This window comes from Ovis aries, chromosome 1 (genome assembly GCF_016772045.2).
Source record: "Ovis aries strain OAR_USU_Benz2616 breed Rambouillet chromosome 1, ARS-UI_Ramb_v3.0, whole genome shotgun sequence".
Taxonomy (NCBI): domain Eukaryota; kingdom Metazoa; phylum Chordata; class Mammalia; order Artiodactyla; family Bovidae; genus Ovis; species Ovis aries.
In genome coordinates this window covers 165,593,794-165,619,689 of record NC_056054.1, presented here as the reverse complement: position 1 = coordinate 165,619,689, position 25,896 = coordinate 165,593,794, and the positions used below count along the sequence as shown (strand labels likewise).

Sequence of the window (25,896 nt, the reverse complement as noted above, 5' to 3'; positions counted from 1 at the left end):
TATACCAAATTGGCTTTTTCTGGGATAGCAAATACTTGTAAAGCAAAAAAAATCCTATTTTTGTTTAATTAATGGGATTTCAGGATTTCACCGACTAATTACAGTTGATAGTGTGAGACAGAGGTAAAGTATTAAATCATTTTCCACTTTGGGACATTATAAAATCTACCATGACTTGCCATTTTGTTTCAGCAGTTTATTTTGAAAACTTGAGAATTAACAGATTTTTCAAAGTTCGTAAGGTTCTTTGTGAATCATCTAATCCACAGAACTTCTCGGTCTCTGGGCCTGAGTTATCACAGGGCAGCATCATTCAGATACACACCAGCCATGGCATCTGGCTGCACAAATGTCTTACATATTTCTCTTTTCAAACAACCTGTGAATTTTTAAAAGTGCATTTATTTACTACTGACTTTATAGTAGTGTTTTATCCAATTGTTCATTTGATTACTTAAAAAAGCAGTTATACCAGTTCAGGTGTTTTTTTAATGTTGCACAAGAGTGAAATGTTTAGGAACCACTAATCTAAGTCAATCCTTTAAAATAGGAAGGGAGAGATGTGTGTAAACATTTTAATAAAGAGGTCAAAACTGATAACCTGCTGTTATCAGTCATGGTTGAAATTAAATAATTCCTACCCCAGCTCCAGTGAACTGTTTCTAATCTTTTTTTTTTTTTTCATCAAAGTGACATAAGACATAAGACCACCTTTCACTCTTCATCTTACTTGATTCTTCATAGTATTTCACGTTATTTTCTCTTAATTTTGTGATTTTTCTTTTGGTTTCTGAGACACTATGTTCTCTGAATTTAGTTGGCCACTTTTGTGTCTATCACAGGCTTTCTTAATGTTCCATACCTTCACTGGATGCTTATTTGCCCTCTAGAAGCTTCACTTAACACTTACATGATGACCCCCTAATTTCTAGCTCAGACCCCTCAAAAGACCCAAATTTAAAGGAAATCTTCACCTCATTACCTTTTAAGTGTTTAACATCGGATTCTCTTGAAAATATTTCTTATCAATGTGGTTCATCTAACTAGTTTTCCAAGCCAGAAACTTGTATAACTATCTTCCCTAACTGTCTATTCTTTTCATGTTCTCCACATCCAACCTAGAAAAATATCCAGAACATTCTACTTCTTAAGTATCTGACTACTCGTCCGTTCCCACTGCTATTATATCCTGACTAAATAACTGATACTCTTTATTGTCTTCCTCCAATCCATTTTGTCACTAATAGAGTAAATCCTAACAGTTCCATGTTTAAAACTTGTTAAGCGGTATTCTGTTCATTGCTCACAGATAAGTTCAAATTCATCATGATTTAAGACTCTGTGGTCTTGTTCTCGATTATCTCTTATCTTCATCTCTTGCACTTCCTCTTGTTTCTTGCCTTTGGATGTTCTGTAACACTGTCCATTATGCCTCCCTTTTTATCCTTCAGGGAGAAGGCAGTGGCACCCCACTCCAGTACTCTTGCCTGGAAAATCCCATGGACAGAGGAGCCTGGTGGGCTGCAGTCCATGGGGGTGCTAAGAGTCAGACACGACTGAGAGACTTCACTTTCATGCATTGGAGAAGGCAATGGCAACCCACATTTTATCCTTCAGGTCACAATATATAGGTCATTTCACCTTTTCTGAAACCCTTTTATACCTATACATACTGTTGTGTGATTGAGTATATCACACTCTGAACTGTTCTCTTCCAAAGCACTTAGCACTAGAGTACTAGAGTCATTTATTCATGTTGCTACTAAACTTGTGAATCTGTGAAGACTGGGACTTGCTCTATCTTTGTCATTTTTCAGAACTAGCACTTAGAAGGTGTGAGTAAATGAACCAGTGAAGTGTCATTATTTGACCTTTTTTTTTAAATTCACAGAAATTGAATACTTTTTCAAAATTTCCAGCTTTTCATTTGTATTCTATCCTGAGGTTTAACAGTCTTAAACCTCATTTAGGCATTTTTAAAATAAATTGCTTGATTTTGTATGAACTCAAACCATAATCCTGCAGAGGTAGCATCCTTGCAAGTGAAAGTGAAAGTCACTCAGTCATGGCTGATTCTTTATGACCCCATGGACTGTAGCCCACCTGGTTCCTCTGTCATGGAATTCTCCAGGCAGGAATACTGGAATGGGTAGCCATTTCCTTCCTTCTCCAGGGGATTTTTCCCAACTCAGGGATTGAACCCAGGTCTCCTGCAGGCAGATTCTTTACCATCTGAGCCACCAGGGAATCCCTCCTTACAAGTATATTCTTCTTAAAGAGTTCTCTGTATTGTGATTTAGTAGGTGGGGTTGTAGATTTTTTACATTTCAGGACATAATCTAGAAAAGAACTTTCTTGTTATCTTTAGGTATCTTTTATCTTAAACTTCATTTTTATAAAAGTAGCAATTGGTCAATAAAGTACTGAAAGATTGTTTCTTATGTGGTAAGTGTTCCAGACTTGATTGCTACTTTCATAAAGCTAGGTTTCAAATTTTAAAGTATGCCTCTGGAATTTGGTCAACTTAAGGGAATAAAACCATTTAAAAGAAACAGTATGGAACCACCTGATGTATATTCTAACTGAATGTAAATGTGTAATTATGGTGATAAGTTCCCTGTTACCCACTGTTTCAGCTTTCTGTAGTTTCAGTTAACCACAGTAAACCATGATTTGAAAATGTTAAATGGAAAATTCCAGAAGTAAATAGTTCATAAATTTTAAATTGTGTGCCATTCTGAGTAGCATTATGAAGTTCCACACAGTCCCACTTGGTCCTGCTCTGGATGTGAATCATCCCTTTGTCCAGCACATCCCGACCCTTAGCATTCAGTTAGCTGTCAGATTGACTGTTGGACTAGTAACCTGTATTTTACTTAATAGCCCAGAGCGCAAGATTAGTGATGCTGGCAATTAGGACATACTGAAGAGAAGCCATTAAAGTGCTTCTTTTCAGTAAAAAGGTGAATGTTCTTGACTTAATAAGGAAAGGAAAAATAATCATACGGTGAGGTTGCTAAGATATATGGTAAGAATAAATCTATTTCTGAAATTGTGAAAGAACGAGAAAGCTGTGCTAGTTTTGCTGACACAGACTGCAGAAGATATAGCTACGGTGTGTTAAGATGGAAAAGGCATTAAATTTGTACAGTGAGCTATTTTGAGAAAGAGACCACATTCACATAACTTTTATTACAGCGTATTGTAATTGTTCTACTTTGTTATTACTTACGAATCTCTTATTGTGCCTAATGTATAAGTTAAGCTTTATCCTTGATACATGTATGTAGGAAAAAAATGTATATATGGGCTTTGGTACTATTTGCCGTTTCAGGCAGTCACTGGAGACGGGTCTTCAAATGTATCTCCTGCAGATTATTCTATCTCCTTACACATGGATTAATGTACCTGATTCTAGCTCATTCTTTTTACAATGACTATGTTTCTGATCACCAGAGTGTTTTTTAAACACTTGCTGAGAATTTACAGTGATTCCTAGTGCCAAATTTATATCATTGAAAATTCTAAAGGTTCTTACTATAACTTGAGAAAGTAGACAGAGTTGGGTAGAAAGTAACTGAAAAGCAGTGCAAAGGATTCCTGGGAGTTGGGATTAAAATCCCCTATATTATAAAGAATTGGGTAGTTGTATATTTTCCAGTTTAAACTTTTTCTTCCAATAAATTTAATTTCTGCTTGGTATTGGCCTCAAAGCTTGTGAAAATAATGTCTAATTATTATCTAATTACTATTATTAATGTCTAATTGTTATCTTTAGGTATCTTTTATCTTAAACTTGAGTTTTATAAAAGTAGCAATTGGTCAATAAAATATTGAAAGATTGTTTTTTATGTGGTAAGTGTTCCAGACTTGATTGCTACTTTTGTAAAGCTACCTAAAGTTGTACGTGACGTTTGCTAATCACTATGTTTCGAGACAAGAGTAGAAGGCTGGTGTTGATTGATAAGCTCACATTTTGTCCTAAATTTTATCATTGGGCCAAAATAATTAGCTTTTCTGTATTGTCCCTGTGGTAATGCCATTCTTTCTCTTCATTTTTATTAATGAAGGGAAGCAGTTAGAAAGTAATGTGGCTGTGGAGGGAGTGTGGTGAGCAGAAGGTGATAGGTTCACGGAGACATTGCTCTTCCCAGCTGTGGTTTGGTTGCCTTCTGGAGTGACAGTGTATGAAAATTTGCAGTTTGGTGATTTGCCTGTGTAATTTGATCCTTGTCCACTCAGTGTCATTCAGAGCATCATTTTTTTTCCTAGTACAGTAAGGAAAGGAAATTAAGCAGGTTCTGATTTTGACCCTAGGAGACAAAAAAGTCTGTAATAATTTTTAAAGGGAATCTATTGTAAAACTTGACTAAATGGAGGGAAATGGTAAGTGAAAGGAGTAAACAGTCTGTAAGTGCTCTTGAACGTTTGTGTTCAAAATGTCTTGGTTGGTTTTAGGTTGATTTAGACTTTGCTGTGAGGGCTTCCCTGATAGATTTGCTGACTGCTATCAGGGCTTCCCTGCAATGCAGGAGACCCCAGTTCGATTCCTGAATTGGGAAGATCCTCTGGAGAAGGGCTTGGCTACCCACTCCAGTATTCTTGGGCTTCCCTTGTGGCTCAGCTGGTAAAGAATCTGCCAGCAATGTGGGAGACCTGGGTTCAATCCCTGGGTTGGGAAGATCCCGTGGAGAAGGGAAAAGCTACCCACTCCAGTATTCTGGCCTGGAGAATTCCATTGGACTATAGTCCATGGGGTCACAAAGAGTCAGACACAACTGAGCGACTTGAAAAAAAAAAAAAAAGACTTTGCTGAAATAAAAATAAGAAGTACCCATCTTGCTAATAAGGAGAGGAAGCCTTGTATACCTTTCCATATTTCTCTCTATTCTTTTAACTTATCTGCACTCACATGACTGCCTCTCCTTGTATTCGTGTGATATCCTGTATGTAGCCTTAAACTTCCAATAGACAGGAAAGAGTTCATTGCCTGTTTGTGCTGATGAAACAAAGTCATTACTCTGACCCAAGAAAGTTCTTTTTTAATCCTCGAATCTTTAGTAAAAATAATAACTAGTCAAACATACTTCTCACAGGCATTTAATATAGCAGCTTACTTTCTATGTCAGCAGTCCCTAGTGTATTAGGTTGTATATTAGCCATGTTCTCAATGACTTAGAAACATTGTAAACTTTTTATAAGAAATTGAAATAATGTTTATCTTGTTGTATTTAACATCAAAAGTAATTGAGTTTCATTATTTTGAAGTTTTTTTGGAGCACATAAAAGTTTGTGGTCATGATGTTTTCTTGGTAGATTGTACCTTTTATCAATAAAACCCCACTTCTGTGCTCGATCCTTGGCATTTGAATGGTATTTTGTCTGATACTGCCTTCTTTTTTGCAAGAATTTGCATTCTGTAACTTTTTTACGTTCTTTTTTTGACCTGTCATTTTGTTTTAGCTCATGCCTGTAGGTGGCGTGTAGTTATTTTTTAATTTTAAAAGGTTATTTTTAATAGGGAGATTTAAGCTACTCACATTTATTGTTATTATTGACATGTTTGGTGATTCTTGCCATATTTACTCCACCTTTTTATCTCTCCCTTTATTCTCCCCTTCCTGCTTTTTTTGTTTTATTGATCATCTCCCCCACTTTGGAGTTCATTTTTAGTAGTAAGGAAGTTGTATACCTCAGTTTCTGTTCTTGTGTTAAACCTTAAATGCTGATTTAGCTAGGTATAAGATTTTAAGTTCAAGATAATCTTTCTTTGGGACTTTGAAGTTGTTGCTCCATTGTTTTTTAATACATAATGTCGGTGATAGTCTGACCCCAGTTTGGTTCTTTTTTCTTTGTAGGTAATCTGTGTGTGTGTGTGTGTGTGTGTGTGTGTGTGTGTGTGTGTGTGTGTGTGTGTGTGTGTGTGTGTGTGTGTGTGTGTGTGTGTGTGTGTGTGTGTGTGTGTGTGTGTGTGTGTGTGTGTGTGTGTGTGTATTTTTTTCTACCTGAAAACTTTAAGGATTTATACTGTGAAATTTCACCATGATATATCTAAAAATGTGTGTCAGGAATTTTTCTGATATTTTCTGAAGACACTCCTTTCTATGCCTTCCTTCTAACATAGAGAGATAGGTGTTGGAACTTTGGGATTCATACTCCCTGTCATCTGACTCTTTTCCGAACTTCTCCTCCCCCTGCCCTCTACTCTTCTCGCATTCTGGCAGACTCTCTTGCCTCTGCCTGCTACCTGTTTGCTCCTCAGTTATGCCCATTCTGATACACAGTCCATCTATTTTTATCATGATAATTCTTAGTTTTCAAGATGTCTAATTGGCGCTCTTTAAAAGCAGCCTTTTTTAAAATGAATATGGTTACCGCTCATTCCTCTGATGTTAAATTTTCTGTTTGCTTTGTTTATCCTGCTTCCTCAAATACTAGTTTTTAAACTGAGTGGGGTGCCTCTCTTTCGTGGTGTTAATTTTCCTTTATGTTAGCAATTCTTGACGATACGGTTTCTTGGAAGACAGACACAGTGTGTTCGTCACTGGCCTTTCGGGTGGAGGGGCTCCTCGCTCCTGGGTGATGCAGCCCTGCTCCAGTGTGGCTTCTGTTTCTCTAGTGGAATGGGAGGATTGATGAGGTTGCTTCAAGTGCAATTTTCCAGCAACTAAAAACCACAACTACATTAGAAGGTCCTAGTTCTGTTATGAATGTGCCAAGGAATTTTTTTACTGTCAAAACTTTTGCAAGATGACTAAGGCTCTTTACAGGTAAAAGATTTCATATTCATATATTACTCTTTTTGTGTCTTAGTTGACTCCTTTCACCCTTTTGCATCTCATTTTAAAATATGCATGTTTCTTATTGGCTTTCCTGGTGGCTCAGCTGGTAAAGAATCCGCCTGCAATCTGGGAGACCTGGGTTTGATCCCTGGGTTAGGAAGATCCCCTGAAGAAGGAAAAGGCTACCCACTCCAGTATTCTGGCCTGAAGAATTCCATGGACTGTATAGTCCGTAGGGTCGCAAAGAGTTGGACACGACTGAGCGACTTTGACTTCACTTATTGACACTAGCTACCTTAAACTAGCTGTTTAATATTCTGAACTTAGAGTTCCCTACATATCCTTCTTTGCACACTATACTTTTTAAAAACTAACTGTAGTTTCATTTAGACTAAAGGAGAAGAGAAACAAAAGGTAAATGGAAGGGAAAAGTAGAAAAAAAAAAAAAAGAAGCTTGAGTAAGGGAGAAGATAACAGATACAAAAGCTTACTCTCCTCCCATCATCTATTCATGACTGAGATGCCCTAGGTCCCAAGCAACTTACCCTTCACAAGGGCCCTGTGAACTTACAGGGGCTTTGCGAGTTTGTTGTGGGGGCAGCTACTTCTGCTTTTGCTTTGTCAGTGTTTACCTGTTGGAAATACATGGGTTCTTTCATAATCACATATCTGTTAAAATTGAATGATGTTGACAAAGTTTGGGGTGAAGACGTGCCACAGAGCTCTTGGGCCTAGTAGCTTGAACCTAAGTAACTGGATTTATCTACAAAGATGCTTCCCAGATGTTGACTGAAGCTTTTGCAACTGTCGTCAGTGACTATTAGCTACCAATTCATGAAGTATGTGAATTGGGTCCTCTAGGAAGCAGATACTGAGACAAAGATAGGAGTGCCAAATTTTTATTCACTTGCAAATAATAGATTTGGCATAACTGTTGTAATGAGGATGGCAAAGTGTTTCTAGTATCTGTTCTACACTGTTGACCAACAACCTAATTGAAAAACACCAATACATGTGATTAAATAGTTTTCAGAATGAAAAAGTCAAATAGCCAATAAATGTGAACAGATTTTCAAATTCATTTATAGTGGATAAAATGTGAATTAAAATAATATCAGAATATTATGTTACACTGGGGTTTTGCAACTTCGACACTATTGACATTTTGGATCTGATAAGTTGTTACTGCAGGGTGCTGCCCTGTACATCATAGAATGTTAGCAGCACTCTAGTATCTACCTACTAGATACCAGGGGCATCTCCCCCGACCCCGAGGTGTGAAAGTCCAAAATGTTGTCAGGCATTATAAAATGTACCCTAGAGGGAAAATCATCCCTGATTGAGAACTAGTTTTTTGCCCATTAGACTGGTTATGAAAACTCTTGCTGGCAGAGTTCAGTGGAAAAGTGGTATACCTTAAAGCAACGCAGCCTTTTGCGGGGGGAAAGTGTGTTTTTCAAGTTAAAGATTTACTTAGCAGTCCTATTAAAGACTCCTGTCTCCCATGAAGAGATAAATATGAGTGACTTGCGTTGTGAGCACCCATTCTGCCCTTCCATTTTTTTCTTCAGTGTGTCATGTAGTCACTGTGAGCTGAATCTGTTACTGCGTATTGGTAAGTGTTTCATAATTGTTCCCTTGTATTTCAGAACTCGCTTGATAGAGCCCAAGCAGCCAAGAACAAAGGCAACAAATATTTTAAAGCAGGAAAATATGAACAAGCTATTCAGTGCTATACTGAGGCTATCAGTTTGTGTCCTACAGAGAAGAATGTTGACCTTTCCACATTTTATCAAAACAGAGCTGCTGCCTTCGAGCAATTGGTATGTATCGTAGGTTGGTTTTTCTTCTTTTTGTTTCTCTTTATTTGCATAATGTTTCAGCTAATGCCACTCAAATATGTCTAATACACTTTTTGAAGTTGTTTTGAAATTATAGGGGTTTTGTTTTGGTTTTATATCCTTTAATTACATAGGTTTTTAAGAACAAGTTTTAGTTTTGCTCATTCCACATATAATCCAAAGCTGTATATATCAGATTTTATAAAATTAGATAATAAAGAAAGTTAATGTTTCTGGTGACCCCATTCACCTCAGCAGTTTAGGTCTTATTTCTTCAACTTTTGCCTCCATCTATGTAATAGTAGCATATGTGGGGGGAAAAAAGACTAAAAGATCAATTCCCATTACATTGTTTGCAATGTATTTTTCCAGTTGCCACTGTATCTGGTACAACTTTTCATAGCACACACAGATCTGTTTCATTCTTTTTAAAGCCAATAGGTAGTAGCTGTTACATAGCTGTATAGTGGAAGTGAAGTGAAGTGAAGTCGCTCAGTTGTGTCTGACTCTTTGTGACCCCATGAACTGTAGCCTACCAGGATCCTCCGTCCATGGGATTTTCCAGGCAAGAGTACTGGAGTGGGTTGCCATTTCCTTCTCCAGATCTTCCCCACCCAGGGATTGAACCCGGGTCTCCCACATTGTAGCAGACGCTTTACCCTCTGAGCCACCAGAGAAGTCTACAGTGGAAAACATCTCCCTATTGATGAATATTTGAATTACTTCCTCTTTTCCCTGTTGCACTCAGTGTTGCAGTAAATATTTTTAAATACTTTTTTTGCATACTTTTCTGAGAATAAAATTCAGAAATGGAATTATAAAGAGATAGTATTAGTACCTATTCTAATAATAATATTTGAGCATACTTGTTTTCTAGTATCTCACTGTGTGAATTGGTCTTAATATTTGCCACTCTAGTAGAAGAAATATTCTATCTTCTCATTTTTAATTTGCACTTTTTGAGATATTGGTGAAGTGGACCATCTTTTTCTATGTTTATCAGTCATTTGTAGTCTCTACATTTTTTGTTTGACCGTAGTTTGTTGACTGTGTTATATATGAAAGGTTACTGTAGTAGGAGCCTGAGTATGTAAAAGCAGACAATTATGCATTGAACTCAAAGATCATGCAACAGTGAACTGTTAAATGACATCTGGGTAAGCCTTTGATTCTCTAATAGAGGAATGTTTGCGGTTGGTGTGTCAAATAGTGGAAAGTAGAGTGTTACAAATGGAGAAAATAGTGTATGTAATTGCTTCTGAGGCAGAAAAGAGTTTGCCATGATTAAAGAAGTGTGGATAAAGGATCCTGGGATATAGAGAGATGAAATTGGAGAGGTTGCAGAGGCCAGATCAGGCAAAGCCTTGCAATGGTAAGAAGTTTGGATTTGATTCTGACTGTAATGGGAAGTATTTAAGGATTTTTAATAGGGCAAGGACATCATCTAAAATTGTTCTCACTGTTCTGTCAGTATATTGGACGGAGGCAAGAGTGGAGGCAGGGGGGCTGAGGAAGGTTGTTGTAGTTGCCGAGGTGAGACATGAAGGAAAGCTGAAAACCAGTAGAACTTGCTATTGCATTGGGTGTGAAGGGTGAAGAGAAGCAGGAGTTTTAATAATAGTGGCGTGAGGAAGGATTGAGACAGCCAAGCAGACGGTTGAATTGAGAAGTGTCTGTATTTTAGGAGAGTGATTTGGGTTAAAGAGATAAATTTGGGAGTCCTCTAATTTTAGGTGGTATAGGACCATAGATGTGATTACCTAATGGGATGAGTCCTTGAGCATTCCAGCAGAAATCAGATAGTGGGGAGAAGTCAGCTACAGAAATTGGGAAGGAGCAGCCATGGAAGTAGGTGGAAATTAAGCAGAGTAGCTACTCCTTGGAGGTTTGGCAATAATGAGGGCTGAGAAATGGGGTGGTAACAGTAGGGAATTACAGAATCAAAGGAGGGTTTTTTAAAAGATGGGAGATACTGAAGCAAGTGTTTTATGCTAATAGGGATGATTGAGTAGAGAAGCAGATTGTTGCAGAGGCAGGAGAGCTAACAGTGAAGTCCTTGACGTGGGGGGAGTATAGATCCTACTGCAAGTGGAGGGTTGGCCTTTGATGAAGTGGGGTGCGTCCTCAGTTTTAAAAGGAGGAAGAAGGAAATGATATGCTCACATAGATGCAGGTAGGTTATCAATGTGGTAGTAGAAAGATGGCTTGTGTCCTTTACCTATTTTTAAAAATCAGATTGCTTATCTTTATTGCAGTTATTTGTATGGAGCTGTTAATGTGTTGTGGCTATTAACTGTTTGTGTGAATTGGGAATATGTTTTCTGTTGTGGGACTGTTAATACTCAGCCTGCTGAGTTTAGAAAACTGATTTCTATTGAACAGTGCTTCCTTCAGTGTGACTTTTTTTTGTTTGTTTTTTTAATACTTTCAATTACAGCAAAAATGGAAAGAGGTGGCACAAGATTGTACAAAGGCTGTTGAACTTAATCCCAAATATGTGAAAGCTCTCTTTAGACGTGCAAAAGCCCACGAGAAGCTAGACAATAAGAAGGAATGTTTAGAAGGTGAGGGTATTTTTGTGTTTACATGTGAAAATTACTAAAGGTTTTGTAGTCAATGGTAAATTTATATGCAGCTCTGCCTATGAGTAGAGAAATCAGTTGTGTTTAAAAGTTTGACTCTTCCCCAACTGAAACGTTGTTCTATGGTTTCAATTGACATTGTGGATACTTGAGTACCATCTCTGTTTCCAACTATTGAATTAAATGATTTAAAGTTTATATACTGCACATTTTAAACTTGGCAACATCATCAGTGTAATTTCATGAATAAGAAATTAGAAGAGAGGTTTAGTTGAGTGTTTAAGATTCTGCATATTTTCAATTAATATCCTATATATCAATATGAAATAATTTTGAGATAAATCATTAAAGAAAACATTTGTTTTTTGCCCTTGCTATTTTCAAACATTATCCTTTACTCAAGTAGAAATTTTGTAATTGATACAAAGCATCAAGTGAATTTGCTGTTCTCAGTAAATATCATAAATATTCCTTGGCCTCTAATTAGCCATATCTGTTGCTAAAACTTCAGTTAAGATATTGGCCACTGACCTACAAAGTACATTGTTCCAGTTAATGTAGAGCTAACCCAAAATGCAGATTTCACAGTCTAAAAGTGATTTCCCACTACATATTTAAATCTTCTTTAAAAGCATCAATAATCAGAAATTTAGCCATAATTTTTTTTTTAATAATATCATTATTTAAAAGGAGAAAGCTGTTTTGTTTTTTAAAATCTGGGTTATCAGTTGAGAGTGGTTTTAGAGAACATTTTAGAAAAAACTTGAGGTTTTGCGGTATTATACACTTTGGTGATGGATAGGAGGAGTGTTGCTTTGAAAAAGAGATTCCTGAGTTTTGAACCAGACCTTGAAGTTATTAAGAGCTAATCACAGAGAGCCGTTTAAATGGGTTTTAGATGGAGAAATGGGATGGGGAGAAGACACTGACCCTGGCACGAGCCAGAGCATCAGGGGAACATGTAGTAGGTTGGCTTGCTTGGAGGAGCATGGGTTTGCAATTGTGAGAAATTGGATTCAAAAAGAGAGGGACAGTCTTGTTGACTACTTTGAATGAAAGGTTGGGAGGTTAAAGAAACATTGATCTTTTTCATTTCAAACCACTGTATATTGAGTTACAGCATGGCCAGGTTAAAATGATATTTTGAAGCAGATTTCATTGATAGCTCTGTGGCAAGATGGCTTTGGAGACAAGGAGTAACCTTGAGGCCTATAAAAAAAAAAAAGTAAGACCAGACATGAGAGAGCCACATTATGATTTGGCCTATACTTACTGTCCAGAAGAGAATATTCCCGGGTTACTTGTTTTATTTGCTATGTACAATGTTAGAGCAGTGAGAAGCATCACAAATCATGTAGTATAGTCCCTTTCATTTCACAGGTGAGGAAAGTGAATTCTGGAGAAGTAGAGTGACTTCCTGAGCTTTGAGTTTGATTGTAAAGTATGTAAAACCAAAGTGTTGAGAATAAACTTATTGAAAATGACAGCCACATAAAGCTGTGAATTTAGTTTGGTTTTCTGTGGTGACACTGAGCCCATTTGATGCTGCTAGTCATCTTTGCAATAATTTTCATACTCACTCTTTATTTTTTGCATCATTTCTAGATGTCACTGCTGTGTGTATATTAGAAGGATTCCAAAATCAACAAAGCATGCTGTTAGCTGATAAAGTTCTTAAACTTCTTGGAAAAGAGAAAGCCAAAGAAAAATATAAGGTAAATTAACCTGCATTGGTTAATAATAGAGGAAATATGCATTGTAAAGGGTCATTGCTAATTTATCCTGCTTAAATTTGGGCATGATGGTAATGACTGAAATTAGATCTGGATTATATTTATTTTTCCTATAATACTGGGCTTTTGTGGCCTTTTAAAATAAGAATGTGAACTATGTCCGGATTGTACCTAGAGAGTATTAAAAGAATTCACGTATATTAGAGGTTTCCAAACAGTGGCCTACAGGCTAAATCCAGTCTGCCACCTGTTTGATAAATGTGCCAGTAATTTTTTTTGGAACTCAGCCACTCACACATTGTTTTTGGATGCTTTTAAACTACAACAGCAGAGCTGAGTGGTTGTGACACTATATGGCATACAAAACCTAAAATATTTACTATCTGGCCTTTTACAGAAAAAAATTGCCAACTCTTGCTTTCTAAAGTGTTTAAAGGTATACTGTATAAATTGGTACAGATCTTACACAGTTAGTAGATGGTTTAATTTAGTGTGTGGTTATAAGATTCTTGACATATTGCATCTTCAGAGAGGGAAAGGCTGTCATTCAAAACGTTTTTTGAAAAGCTGGGACTGGCAGCATTACCATTTTCACTGTCTATCACCCTACAGTTTGAGCCTGATAGTCTTCAGTTATTTGAAAATGAGGTGCCAGTTTTTATGGCGTGGTTCCCAGTGTTCTACAAATGCGTCTGCTTCTTTGGTTAGTGTTTTCTATTTCGATGTATTTAAATATGATTAAATTTCAGAATCGTGAACCTCTGATGCCATCTCCACAATTTATCAAATCTTACTTCAGTTCTTTCACGGATGATATAATTTCTCAGCCAATGCTTAAAGGAGAGAAGTCTGATGAAGATAAAGACAAGGAAGGGGAGGCTTTAGAAGTAAAAGAAAAGTAAGTGTGTCTCGAGTATAGTGTCTGCTTAATGCTTTTTGTGGGGGAATTGGATTGTGGGGGTTTTTGCTGCCCTAGAGGGCTTCCCTGATAGCGCAGTTGGTAACGAATCCGCCTGCAATGCAGGAGACCCCGATTCGATTCCTGGGTTGTGAAGATCCACTGGAGAAGGGATCGGCTACCCACTCCAGTATTCTTGGGCTTCCCTTGTGGCTCAGCTGGTAAAGAATCCGCCTGCAATGTGGGAGACGTAGGTTTGATCCCTGGGTTGGGAAGATCCCCTGAAGAAGGAAAAGGCCACTTTATTCTCTAGGCCAGAATACCCACTCCAGTATTCTGGCCTAGAGAATTCCATGGACTGAATAGTCCATGGGGTCGCAAAAAGTCGGACACGACTGAGTGACTTTTGCTTTCACTTGCTGCCATAGAGCCAAAGTGGGACTCTGAGTCATCTCTTTAAAAAACTTATTTATAGATAGATATGAATATAATAGAGCTTCCCTGGTGGCTCAGACAGTAAAGCGTCTGCCTACAATGCGTGAGACCCGGGTTCAATCCCTGGGTTGGGAAGATCTGGAGAAGGAAATAGCAACCCACTCCAATATTCTTGCCTAGAAAATCCCATGGATGGAGGAACCTGGTAGGCTACAGTCCACGGGGTCGCAAAGAGTCAGACACAACTGAGCGACATCACTTTCTTTCACTTTCTTTGTGAATATAATATAATATATAATAATATTATTATTATAATAAAAATACTTCTTTTCTCACACATGTCTACTATAACCTGAGTGTTACATCTTTGGTAACTCAAGGTTTTACTGCCAGGAGTCTGCCCAGCTTTTAAGGTCTACGTAATATTCTAAAGAGAGTTCCCAGAGAGTCAAGTGGTTAAGTATATTTGAGTAGGGGGACTAACTTAAAAAATGATTGTATAGGTCAATATCCAGATGTTTTAGTGCAAGGAAGTGTCTAATTTAATTTTTAGAAGTGCCCGAAAGAGTGACTGTCTTCAAGGTTTCTCCTGCATGCCTAGGAAAATGCCATTCTTTGAGTTTGTGTTTACTCTTGTAGAGAGCTGAAGTCAAAGTACAAGGTGCTGTGTTTAAAACTGGCAGTCAAGTGATATAATATATAAGCTATCTAGCCTGCTTATCCATTTATATTTAGCAATACTTTTATTCTGCTGTTGAGGCTAGCTCACCTCTCCAAGAGAAGACACAATATTATTACCAACATGACATTTTCTAATGAGTTTGGAAGAAAAGGGAATGCTGTTCCCATAGCAAAGCATAATTTTGCCTCTATAGCATATTGGGATGTTTAAGGGAAAAGATTGCTTTTGGTTTCTATCTCTCAATTTTTCTACCATTATTGGCCACCTTTTAAGGGAGGATACTACACATAATTTTGCCAAGATGTTCTGATTTGTGTTAGTTGATGAACAATCTCTTTAAGAAAATTGTAGATGGGAAGTAAATGTTGAGGGTGATGCCAATAATTGCTTCTTCTGATTAGGTAGTCCTAATCCCAGAAAAATTACTGTGAAGTTTTAATGCCATTATTCTAAAAGCTACATTGAGACATGATTGGACATAACTGTCTCTCACCAGAACACTAACTGGAGTTGGTCCTAAGTTTTTAAATTCTACTTTACTCTGAGCCAACTTAGCTTTATCAATTTTTGAATGGAGAGATAATAATTACTTTTGAGGCTTATTGTGAGGTTTACAGGTCATGTTTGTAAGCATCTAGAACTTAGGTTCTCAGTAAATAGGAACCATTATTACTTCCAATCTAATTATTTTGTCTTAGTGCAGGAGTATTAGAATGTTAATTATAGGAAAGGTTAGCACAGAGTTTCTAAGTTTTGACTGACATAACTTTTAAGTCACTTGCCAATTCTCTCTATTCAGAGTAGGTAGCAAATGAAATAAGAAAACATGGTTTTCTTACGTAATGTGCCTTATATTGTTTCTCATGTAATATGCCTTATATGTGTGAGACCCCTTCAAGAACGTCTAGTGTAATTTCCCTTTTCAGTTCAAAAAATCCCTTCTACAAGTGTTCTGAATAAAATCATCCTAGACAAGTGATGATATTGTGGTCATTGCTTTTTGAAAAATAAGAGAAGGGTGTTTTCTTTAAGTCCTATTTGATGGAAGAGTCTGCTGCTTTGATATTCCCACCTATTCATTCTGAAAGTGATGGGCATCCCTTATAGCTCAGATGGTAAAGAAACTCCCCACAATGCAGGAGACCTGGGTTCGATTGCTGGGTTGGGAAGATCCCCTGGAGGAGGAAATGGCAACCCACTCCAATGTTCTTGCCTGTGAATTCCATGGACAGAGGAACCTAGTGGGCTCCAGTCTGCTTCTTTGATATTCCCACCTGTTCATTCTAGGTGAAATAGCACAACTTCTAGATGAAAGCCTTTTAGCTATTCCCTTTGCTTAATGTTTACAAAGTACAACTCAGGTCACACCTCTTCTCTTGGGTTCTGGGACTCCCAACTCACCTGATTATTTTCTCTTTCTCTGTTCTTTCTTTTCATCATAAAGTAACTGTTGAGTGCCATCAGTGTGCCGCAGACAAGAAGGTGACTAAGACAGGATCCTTTCCTATGTTGCATTCCAGTCTGTCATTCGCTTACTTTTTCATGTGTCTAAATGTTGAAGCCTGGACAATAACCCTAGGTTTCTGCCATTTTCTCTGCTGTTTTCCTTTTTAAAACCCAAGGCAGCAAGAAGACCCCAGTCTACATCAAAAGTCCTAAGGTGCCACCCCCACACACACCTCCACGACCACCTCCAGTCCCGCACTGGCTGGTTAACTTGTTAAGGGGGAAAGGACAGTTCTGGTGTCCTGAGTGTGGCAAGGTTCAGCATTTGATCCTTTCTTAGTAATTTGTTATGTTTGTTTTATTAGTAACAAATGATAAAATTTATAATTTCCTCTGCTCATTTTATTTTCAGTTCTGGATATTTAAAGGCCAAACAGTATATGGAAGAAGAAAACTATGATAAAATCATAAGTGAATGCTCAAAAGAAATAGATGCTCAAGGAAAATACATGGCAGAAGCATTGTTACTACGAGCTACTTTCTACTTACTTATTGGCAATGCCAATGCAGCCAAACCAGATTTAGATCAGGTCATCAGCTTGCAAGAAGCTAATGTGAAGGTACTTTTAAAACTCTGTGTGTGTGCATGGGAAAAAAATTAATAAGAAAAGGCTTTTAGGTATGTCTTGCCAAATTTGGGGCCTTTCAGTTGCCATTCTCCGAAAGACTTATTTTTTGTTTTCAAAGGAACTACACCTGATAATGATTGACTTGGTGCAGTGAAACTAAAACAGACATATCAGTGATAGTTACTTTAACTAAGAAAGGATTGTTTTTTCTACAGCATCTTTGGCTTTAGCTTCCCTGTATAGCTTCTGCCTACTGCATTGGACTATATTTGGGTAGGAGTAAGGGTGATGTAGCAGTGCTATAGAGAATATAAATAACTTGCAGTATGTCACAATACTATAAATAACATGCAGTGTGTAGTATAAGAATACACAATGGGTTTAATGAAAAGTCACCACATTTAACGTATTCTGAAAGAGTTTATTCACATGAGGAAAAGGACAAGATCTAAAAATATATTGTAATATAGAAACATATCAAAAGTTTTTGCAGTTGTTTGGTTGGAACAGCTTTTCATTTTCTAAGTGTTCTTGTGTATATGCAGTTATTTTCATAATTTAGATTTGGTAGGGATCTGTTAAATTATATGAGCCCTCTATTTCAGCATAATAAGAACAAATGTTGGCCACCAAAGTACTGTTGGTTGATTAACATCTCTTTTCCCTCACTGAATTAAGTAAACTCTGGCTTCCTTCACCTCCAAAAGAATCATTCATGTATTTTGTGGAAAATGAAAGTTGTTTACAAGGCTTAAGTATTTGCCAGCAAATTTTATCTTAACTTCTTATAAACAAAAGTAATTTAAACTAAGTATTTGTTTAAAGTCCTTTTCAAAATGAGATTTTCAAGTTGAAGATGGCCTTGTATTAACTATCTTTATTTCCTGATAATTAGATATGTTCTGTTTTTGTTATTATCATGGGGGCATTCTTGCTTGTTTCATTGAGAACATCTGTGTACTTTTGCCTTGAAAAAAACTTTGGAGAAGAATCTTATTTCTTTTTTCCTGATCATGACTTTGTTTTAATGGCAGGTAGTAATGTACATATCATGCCATGTACAAAAATGAGCTCAGAATGGATCAGAGACCTGAATGTAAGAGCTAAAACTATAAAACTCTTAGGAAAAAACATAAGGAGGAACTCTTCAGTACTTTAAGCAGTGGTTCCTTAGGGATGACACCAGCAGCACAGATGACAAAGTGATGGTGGGGGGTACTTATTCCACAGAATGGGAGAAAATGTTCCCAAGTCACATATCTGATAATGAGTTTGTATGCATACAATATTAAGTCATCTTTATTACACAACAATAAAAAGCCTAATTTAAAAGTAGGAAAGGAGTCTGAGTAGACATTTTTCCAAAGAATATGTACAAATGACCAATAAGAACAAGAAAATATACTCAGCATCATTAGACCTTAGGGAAATGTGAATCAAAATCACAATGAGGTATAACTTTATACCCACTAGAATGGCCATAATCAGAAATTTGGACAATTAAAAGCATTGATATAGATGTAGAAAAAATTGGAACTCTCACACATTGATAGTAGGAATGTAAAATGGTAAAATCCCTTTGGAAATTAGTCGGGGGTGGTTTCTAGAGTTACCCTATGACCCAGCAGTTACTCTCTTAGGTATATACCTATGAGGATTTATGTCAAGACAAAAACTTGTACATGAATGTTCTTAGTAGCATTATTCATAAGAGCCAAAAAGTGGAAGCAACTCAGATGTCCACCAGCTGGTGAAGAGATAAATACACTGATTTGTCTATACAATGGAATATTATTCAGCCCCTAAAATAGAATGAAGTACATGTAAGAATTAGATGAACCTTGAAGACCTGCTGTTTGTGGAAGAAGACAGACACAGAAAGGCCACGTAGTTTATGATTCCATTTATGTGAAATGTCTGGAATATACAAATCTGTAGAAATAGAAGACGGAATGGTGGTTTCCAGGGACTGAGAATTAGAGGTGAAATAGAGAGTCCTGCTAATATGTGTGAGGTTTCTTTTGGGAGCGGTGAAAACATTTCTAGTGGTGACTGGTTGCACAACATTTTAACATTCATATACTAAAAATGACTCTTATAGTATGTGAACTACATCTCAATAAAGCTGTTATTTTTTTTAAATAACTAAATTAGAATAAAAAGTAATGATGAATCTTTCCTCATTTTGGGTATATAGCTTCGAGCAAATGCGCTCATCAAAAGAGGCAGCATGTACATGCAACAGCAGCAGCCTTTGTTGTCTACTCAGGATTTTAACATGGCTGCCGACATCGATCCCCAGAATGCAGATGTTTATCACCACCGAGGACAGGTGAATTAATTTTCTTAAGGCGTTCTGATCCTTGACTTGAGGGATGTGATAGCATTTTTGAGAATGTCTTAAAGTTTTCTTATATCACTTATGATAGCTGTGAACAAAGTATCAGGGTGGTTTAGTTTGGGTTGACATTTGTTTAGTTCCATCTTGAACATTTGTCCTGATATTTACCTGTTAAAAACAGAGAAAGAGAGAAGAGGAAGGCTGCAAATGTTGGCTCGCCAGTTCAAGTTTGGTTTTTAGGCATTTCTGCTTCATAGGTTTTCAATGAGTAAAGCATTAAAAACTTAGTGACAAATTTAAAAAAACTTGTAGTGAGCATTTTGAGTTAATGCTTAGAATCAACCAAAAGACTTTTGTAGGCATCTTGTAAGGAATTATTAACCTGAGCTATCTAGACAGTATCACAAAAAATCTCTTCTGAATAGAGCTTTATAATTCTATGCATATTAGGTTTTTAGTAAAAATTCATAGTGAAGAAAACAGTTCCCAATTTCAGCCTCATCTGGAAAAACATGGCTTTATAAATCTGTTTGTGTGATGTGGCTTCTTGGAGTGCATTAGAGTGGAAAGTATGGACTAATCCATATAATAACAGAAAAGTTCAAGTCCTTTCTAATGGAAAATTTTACCTAATATTTCTGTCTGGAGCATCTTAAGAAGTATCGTGATAACCTTAAAATTCTTGATATTTTTATCCTTACTGGTATATCTTAAGATTAATATGAAATGTAATTATTTAATGTCTGATCTATCCCTACTTTGAAGTTTGAAAGTACAGAGACAGTTCATATTCTAGGAGAAAAATCACTTAAGAGTGATTAAAAACTGATAGGTTTATAATGCTTTAAAAAAAAAATTGAACACTAGTTCTAAGTTTTAGCACCTTTCCTTTAAAATTATAAGATTTTCTGGTTCACTGTTTCTAGAAAGTAATTCTATATTAGTAATTCCATGCTTAGCTTTATGCTGATTATGCAAAAAGGCACAGTATGTGCTCAACTGGTGTAGTTTTTGTTTTGAACTGCGCTTATTTGTGTACTTTTTTTCCTTAGCTGAAAATACTGCTTGATCAAGTTGAAGAAGCAGTAGCAGATTTTGATGAATGTATTAGATTAAGACCTGAGTCTGCTCTGGCGCAAGCTCAGAAATGTTTTGCTTTGGTAGGTTCTACTTTCTCTTGTATTTTCCTAAATATCAGTGTTTCCCATTGTTAACAAAAACAAATATCTCATTGTCTACAAAATCTTCTGTTTTTTCCTTCAATCTGTGACAAACAGGGAGAAAAACATGTCAGCTTAAAGAAATAGAAGTGTGTATGTTGCTTGAGGTTCTGCTTCAGTATTTCTCTGGGTGCTTTATTTGGTTCATCTTGATAGATGTTTGTCCCTGATTTTATGTGCCCCCTAAACAGCACTCTTCTGCCTACTCTTTGCCATAAGCCAGTACAAAGAACAAAAGCATTTCAAGCAAATACTTGGCAATCATGACACTGTATAACGCACCTCTCATTTCACCTTGTAGAGCTATTCAGAAACACAAAGTTGAAAATCAGGTAAAATAAGACCATTTCTAATGAGATGAGATATTTCCAATTAGCCCCATATCCCGAGTCCTAAAAGAATTTTCTTTTTAAATAAAAAAGTCAGTTTACAAACAAGTGAAAATGTCATCAGATGAAGGATACTATAATGCTTTTAGTAAAATGGTAATCATTTTCTTTGATATTCTTTGATTTCTTTAATATTCCCCTATTTATCTGCAAAGTTAACTTCAAGTTAGTCTGTCTGCTAGGATATTGAGCATCTGAAAATTGTATAGTGGCAATGAAGCCCTAATTGTACATAGCCTTTGAATCCCTGCTCTGCAGATATTCCTGTGGAACCCTTTTATATGCAGCCAATTATGTTAGCAAATTACCTGCTTTTCTGGAAATATTTATGTAATTTTGAGTGACCATTATAATATGTTAACATTTCCTGAGTTTTTGAGTTCTTGATTTGATAGGCCTCTGTTGATTTTTTACACAGTATCGCCAGGCATATACAGGAAACAATTCTTCACAAATCCAAGCAGCTATGAAAGGTTTTGAAGAGGTCATAAAGAAATTTCCAAGATGTGCTGAAGGCTATGCATTATATGCCCAGGTAAATGTCATTTTTCGTATTTTTTCAGTTGCCGGTTCTGTAAAGAACTGCATTTATGTCCTGAATCCTAGAGTGAAAATCAGAAAACAGTGCTCTTGTTGCAGCTTTTGTGGACGCAAACAACTTTGTTCCTGGTTCTCAGGATGTTCAGAATGGTCCTAAATCACCTCAACGGGGCTTCTTTTCTGTGTTACATAATTTGAAAACTGTGGCCCTAAACTTGTAACCTGGGAAACTTTAATAGAGCATTTCCCTCATGTTTTCATTTGGATTGGATTTATAAAAATTTAATTATTTTAGGAAGATTTACTGCATGCAATTGGTGGGGAAAATGTCCTGGGAAACAGTTTTCTTTCTATTTGATTACTGTTCTTTTAAATAGTTAGTCTATAACAGATCATTTTAAGGTATGATCTGTCCAAAATTCTTGAAGCTTTCCTTGATTTAGTTTTGAAACTATGGAAAATTGGATTTAAATTTGCATTATTTTCACTTTTAATCATAGTTTGAACTCTTTAAAAGTTTATTAACTTTAAATCATTCATTTAGATGAAACTGATTAGCTTCTTATACCCACAGCTAAAGAGTTTTCCCTCTAACTAAATGATATCTGAATGACTGTTGCTTAATCTTTAAGTTAAAAGCTGTTTGTGGTATCTCAAAACCCAGCCATCTCAAAATTCTATATATTTTGTCTTTTCTTTTTAGCCTAAAGAAATTTGTCCCTCCTTCTTCCTTATCCCCCCAAACATCACAGAAACAGGAAGCACTTAAAAATGACTGTCCATGGTAGACTCCTACCTCCAAACATCCTTAAGTTTTATTGATTTGTTTCTGATTTCCTTCATGCTATCATTAATCAAGTTATAAGAAAATTTCCACAGGGGTAAAACTTTCTTTTTCAGGGATTATTGAGAGGGACTGTGAGAAGGCTGATTTGTGTTGGATCTATTCTGTAAAAGTCCTATACACCCCTGCATAGGGGTTGAAATTCTGGGATATGAAGTACAACCCAGGAATTCTTCAACCTCAGTTTGAAATCTTAACTATTCAGTCTTTAATTCCTAGACAGAATGACAATTAAACAAATGATACATTGGTTGCTGACTGCATGCTGACTTATTAATTGTGAAAGCATGTACTGTCAGTTTTCAGTTCAGTCGCTCAGTCGTGTCCTACTCATTGTGACCCCGTGGACCACAGCACACCAGGCCTCCCTGTCCATCACCAACTCCCAGAGTTTACCCAAACTCATGTCCATTGAGTCACTGATGCCATCCACCCATCTCATTCTCTGTCATCCCCTTCTCCTCCTGCCTTCAATCTTTCCCAGCATCAGGGTCTTTTAAATGAGTCAGCTCTTCACATCAGGTGGCCAAAGTATTGGAGTTTCAGCTTCAACAGCAGTCCTTTCAATGAACACGCAGGAGTGATCTCCCTTACGATGGACTGGTTGGATCTCCTTGCAGTCCAAGGGACTCTCAAGAGTCTTTTCCAACTCCACAGTTCAAAAGCATCAATTCTTTGGCACTCAGCTTTCTTTATAGTCCAACTCTCAATCCATACATGACTACTGGAAAAGCCATAATCTTGACTAGATGGACCTTTGTTGGCAAAGTAATGTCTCTGTGCTGTCTAGGTTGGTCATAACTTTCCTTCCAAGGAGTAAGCGTCTTTTAATTACATGGCTGCAGTCACCATCTGCAGTGATTTTGGAGCCCAAGAAAACAAAGTCAGCCACTGTTTTCCCCCATCTATCTGCCATGAAGTGATGGGACCAGATGTCATGATCTTAGTTTTCTAAATGTTGAGCTTTAAGCCAACTGTTTCACCCTCCTCCTTCACTTTCATCAAGAGGCTCTTTAGTTCTTTACTTTCTGGCATAGGGTGGTATCATCTATATATCTGAGGTTATTGATATTTCTCCTGGCAATCTTGATTCCTGTTTGTGCTTTATCCAGCCCAGCATTCTCGTGGTGTACTTTACATATAAGTTAAATAAGCAGGGTGACAATAGACAGCCTTGATGTACTCCTTTTCCTATTTGAACTTTTCCTATTTGGAACCAGTCTGTTGTTCCATGTCCAGTTCTAACTGTTGCTTCCTGGCCTGCATACAGATTTCTCAAGAGACAGGTCAGGTTGTCTGGTATTACCATCTCTTGAAGAATTTTCCACAATTTGTTGTGATCCACTCAGTCAAAGGTTTTGGCATAGTCAATAAAGCAGAAATAGATGTTTTTCTGGAAGTCTCTTACTTTTTCATTGATCCAGCAGATGTTGGCAATTTGATCTCTGGTTCCTCTGCCTTTTCTAAATCCAGCTTGAACATCTGAAAGTTCACAGTTCACATACTGTTGAAGCGTGGCTTGGAGAATTTTGAGCTTTACTTTACTAGCGTGTGAGATGAATGCAATTGTGCAGTAGTTTGAACATTCTTTGGCATTGCCTTTCTTTGGGATTGGAATGAAAACTGACCTTTTCCAGTCCTATGGCCACTGCTGAGTTTTCCAAATTTGCTGGCATATTGAGTGCAGCACTTTCACAGCATCATCTTTTAGGATTTGAAATAGTTCAGCTGGAATTCTATCACCTCCACTAACTTTGTTCCTAGTGATGCTTCCTAAGGCCCACTTGACTTCCCATTCCAGGATGTCTGGCTCTAGTTGAGTGATCACACCATCATGATTATCTGGGTTGTGAAGATCTTTTTTGTACAGTTCTGTGTATTCTTGCCACCTCTTCTTAATATCTTCTGCTTCTGTTAGGTCCATATTATTTCTGTCATTTATTGAGCCCAAGATATCTTTGCATGAAATGTTCCCTGGGTATGTCTAATTTTCTTGAAGAGATCGCTAGTCTTTCCCATTCTATTGTTTTCCTCTATTTCTTTGCATTGATCACTGAGGAAGGCTTTCTTATCTCTCCTTACTATTCTTTGGAACTCTGCATTCACATGGGTATATCTTTCCTTTTCTCCTTTGCTTTTTGCTTCTCTTCTTTTCACAGCTATTTGTAAGGCCTCCTCAGACAGCCATTGTGCTTTTTTGCATTTCTTTTTCTTGAGGATGGTCTTGATCCCTGTCTCCTGTACAATGTAACGAACCTCTGTCCATAGCTCATCAGGCACTCTGTCTATCAGATCTAGTCCTTTAAGTCTATTTCTCACTTCCACTGTATAATCGTAAGGGATTTGATTTAGGTCATACCTGAATGGTCTAGTGGTTTTCCCTACTTTCTTCAATTTAAGTCTGAATTTGGCAATAAGGAGCTCATGATTTGAGCCACAGTCAGCTCCCAGTCTCGTTTTTGCTGGCTTTGTAGAGCTTCTCCATCTTTGGCTGCAAAGAATATAATCAATCTGATTTCGGTGTTGGCCATCTGGTGATGTCCGTGTATAGAGTCTTCTCTTGTGTTTTTGGAAGAGAGTGTTTACTATGACCAGTGTGTTCTCTTGGCAAAACTCTAGTAGCCTTTGCCCTGCTTCATTCGGTACTCCAAGGTCAAGTTTGCCTGTTACTCCAAGTGTTTCTTGACTTCCTACTTTTGCATTCCAGTTCCCTATAATGGAAAGGGCATCTTTTTGGGGTGTTAGTTCTAAAAGGTCTTTTAGGTATTCATAGAAGTGTTCAACTTCAGCTTCTTCAGCATTACTGTTTGGGACATAGACTTGGATTACCGTGATATTGAATGGTTTGCCTTGGAAACGAACAGAGATCATTCTGTCATTTTTGAGATTGCATCCAAGTACTGCATTTCGGTCTCTTGTTGACTATGATGGCTACTCCATTTCTTCTAAGAGATTCTTGCCCACAGTAGTAGATATAATGGTCATCTGAATACTATAATATATAAAATTTTATAGCATGTACAGAAATTAAAGTGAGACGAACACACATAATTTTATGACGTACGTACTAAATAGTACACTTGTGTTTTGGCTTTATATTTAATTCGAAACAAACCAGAAGGTAACCATCCTCATCCCTGAAATGAAATTCAAAAGGGCGTTTTTGGTTCAGATTTCTATAAGCAGCTAAAAGAGTAAAGTAGCTTTTAAAGAAACCAACATTAGGAACAACTCGGAGAGAGTTATATTTTAGTTACATAGTATGACTGTTTGCTTTGAACTCTGAAGCTTGAGCTTAGGTGCCGCCTGACTCTCAGAGTTACCGTTTGAGCATGGTCTCGTCTCCACCTAACCAAGCCTTCCATTTGTGCCATGGGATTTGCCTTAAAAGCTGATTGTAGCTTTTTTTTGTTTCACCAGTTATTTTTAAGGATTAACTCTGATAACCATTAACATACCTACCTAAATTTATCCTTCCAAATAAGCATTGTTTTTAGGGTTAACATTTTTAATTAAATTTAATCCCCAAGGGCT

At 37.0% G+C, this 25,896-nt stretch overlaps 1 protein-coding gene across 3 annotated transcripts in view; it reads left to right on the top strand.

The window, feature by feature from the left end:
- The window catches only part of TOMM70 (translocase of outer mitochondrial membrane 70), a 38,038-nt gene that overhangs the window by 3,200 nt on the left and 8,942 nt on the right, over positions 1-25,896 (top strand). For all 3 annotated transcript variants that reach the window (XM_042229227.1, XM_042229199.2, XM_004002879.6), the window contains exons 2-9: positions 8,432-8,605; positions 11,061-11,187; positions 12,811-12,920; positions 13,688-13,836; positions 16,812-17,019; positions 19,226-19,360; positions 20,422-20,529; positions 21,397-21,513. In XM_042229227.1, coding sequence (XP_042085161.1) covers positions 8,432-8,605; positions 11,061-11,187; positions 12,811-12,920; positions 13,688-13,836; positions 16,812-17,019; positions 19,226-19,360; positions 20,422-20,529; positions 21,397-21,513 — 1,128 coding nt within the window. The remainder of the gene's footprint in view (positions 1-8,431; positions 8,606-11,060; positions 11,188-12,810; positions 12,921-13,687; positions 13,837-16,811; positions 17,020-19,225; positions 19,361-20,421; positions 20,530-21,396; positions 21,514-25,896) is intronic.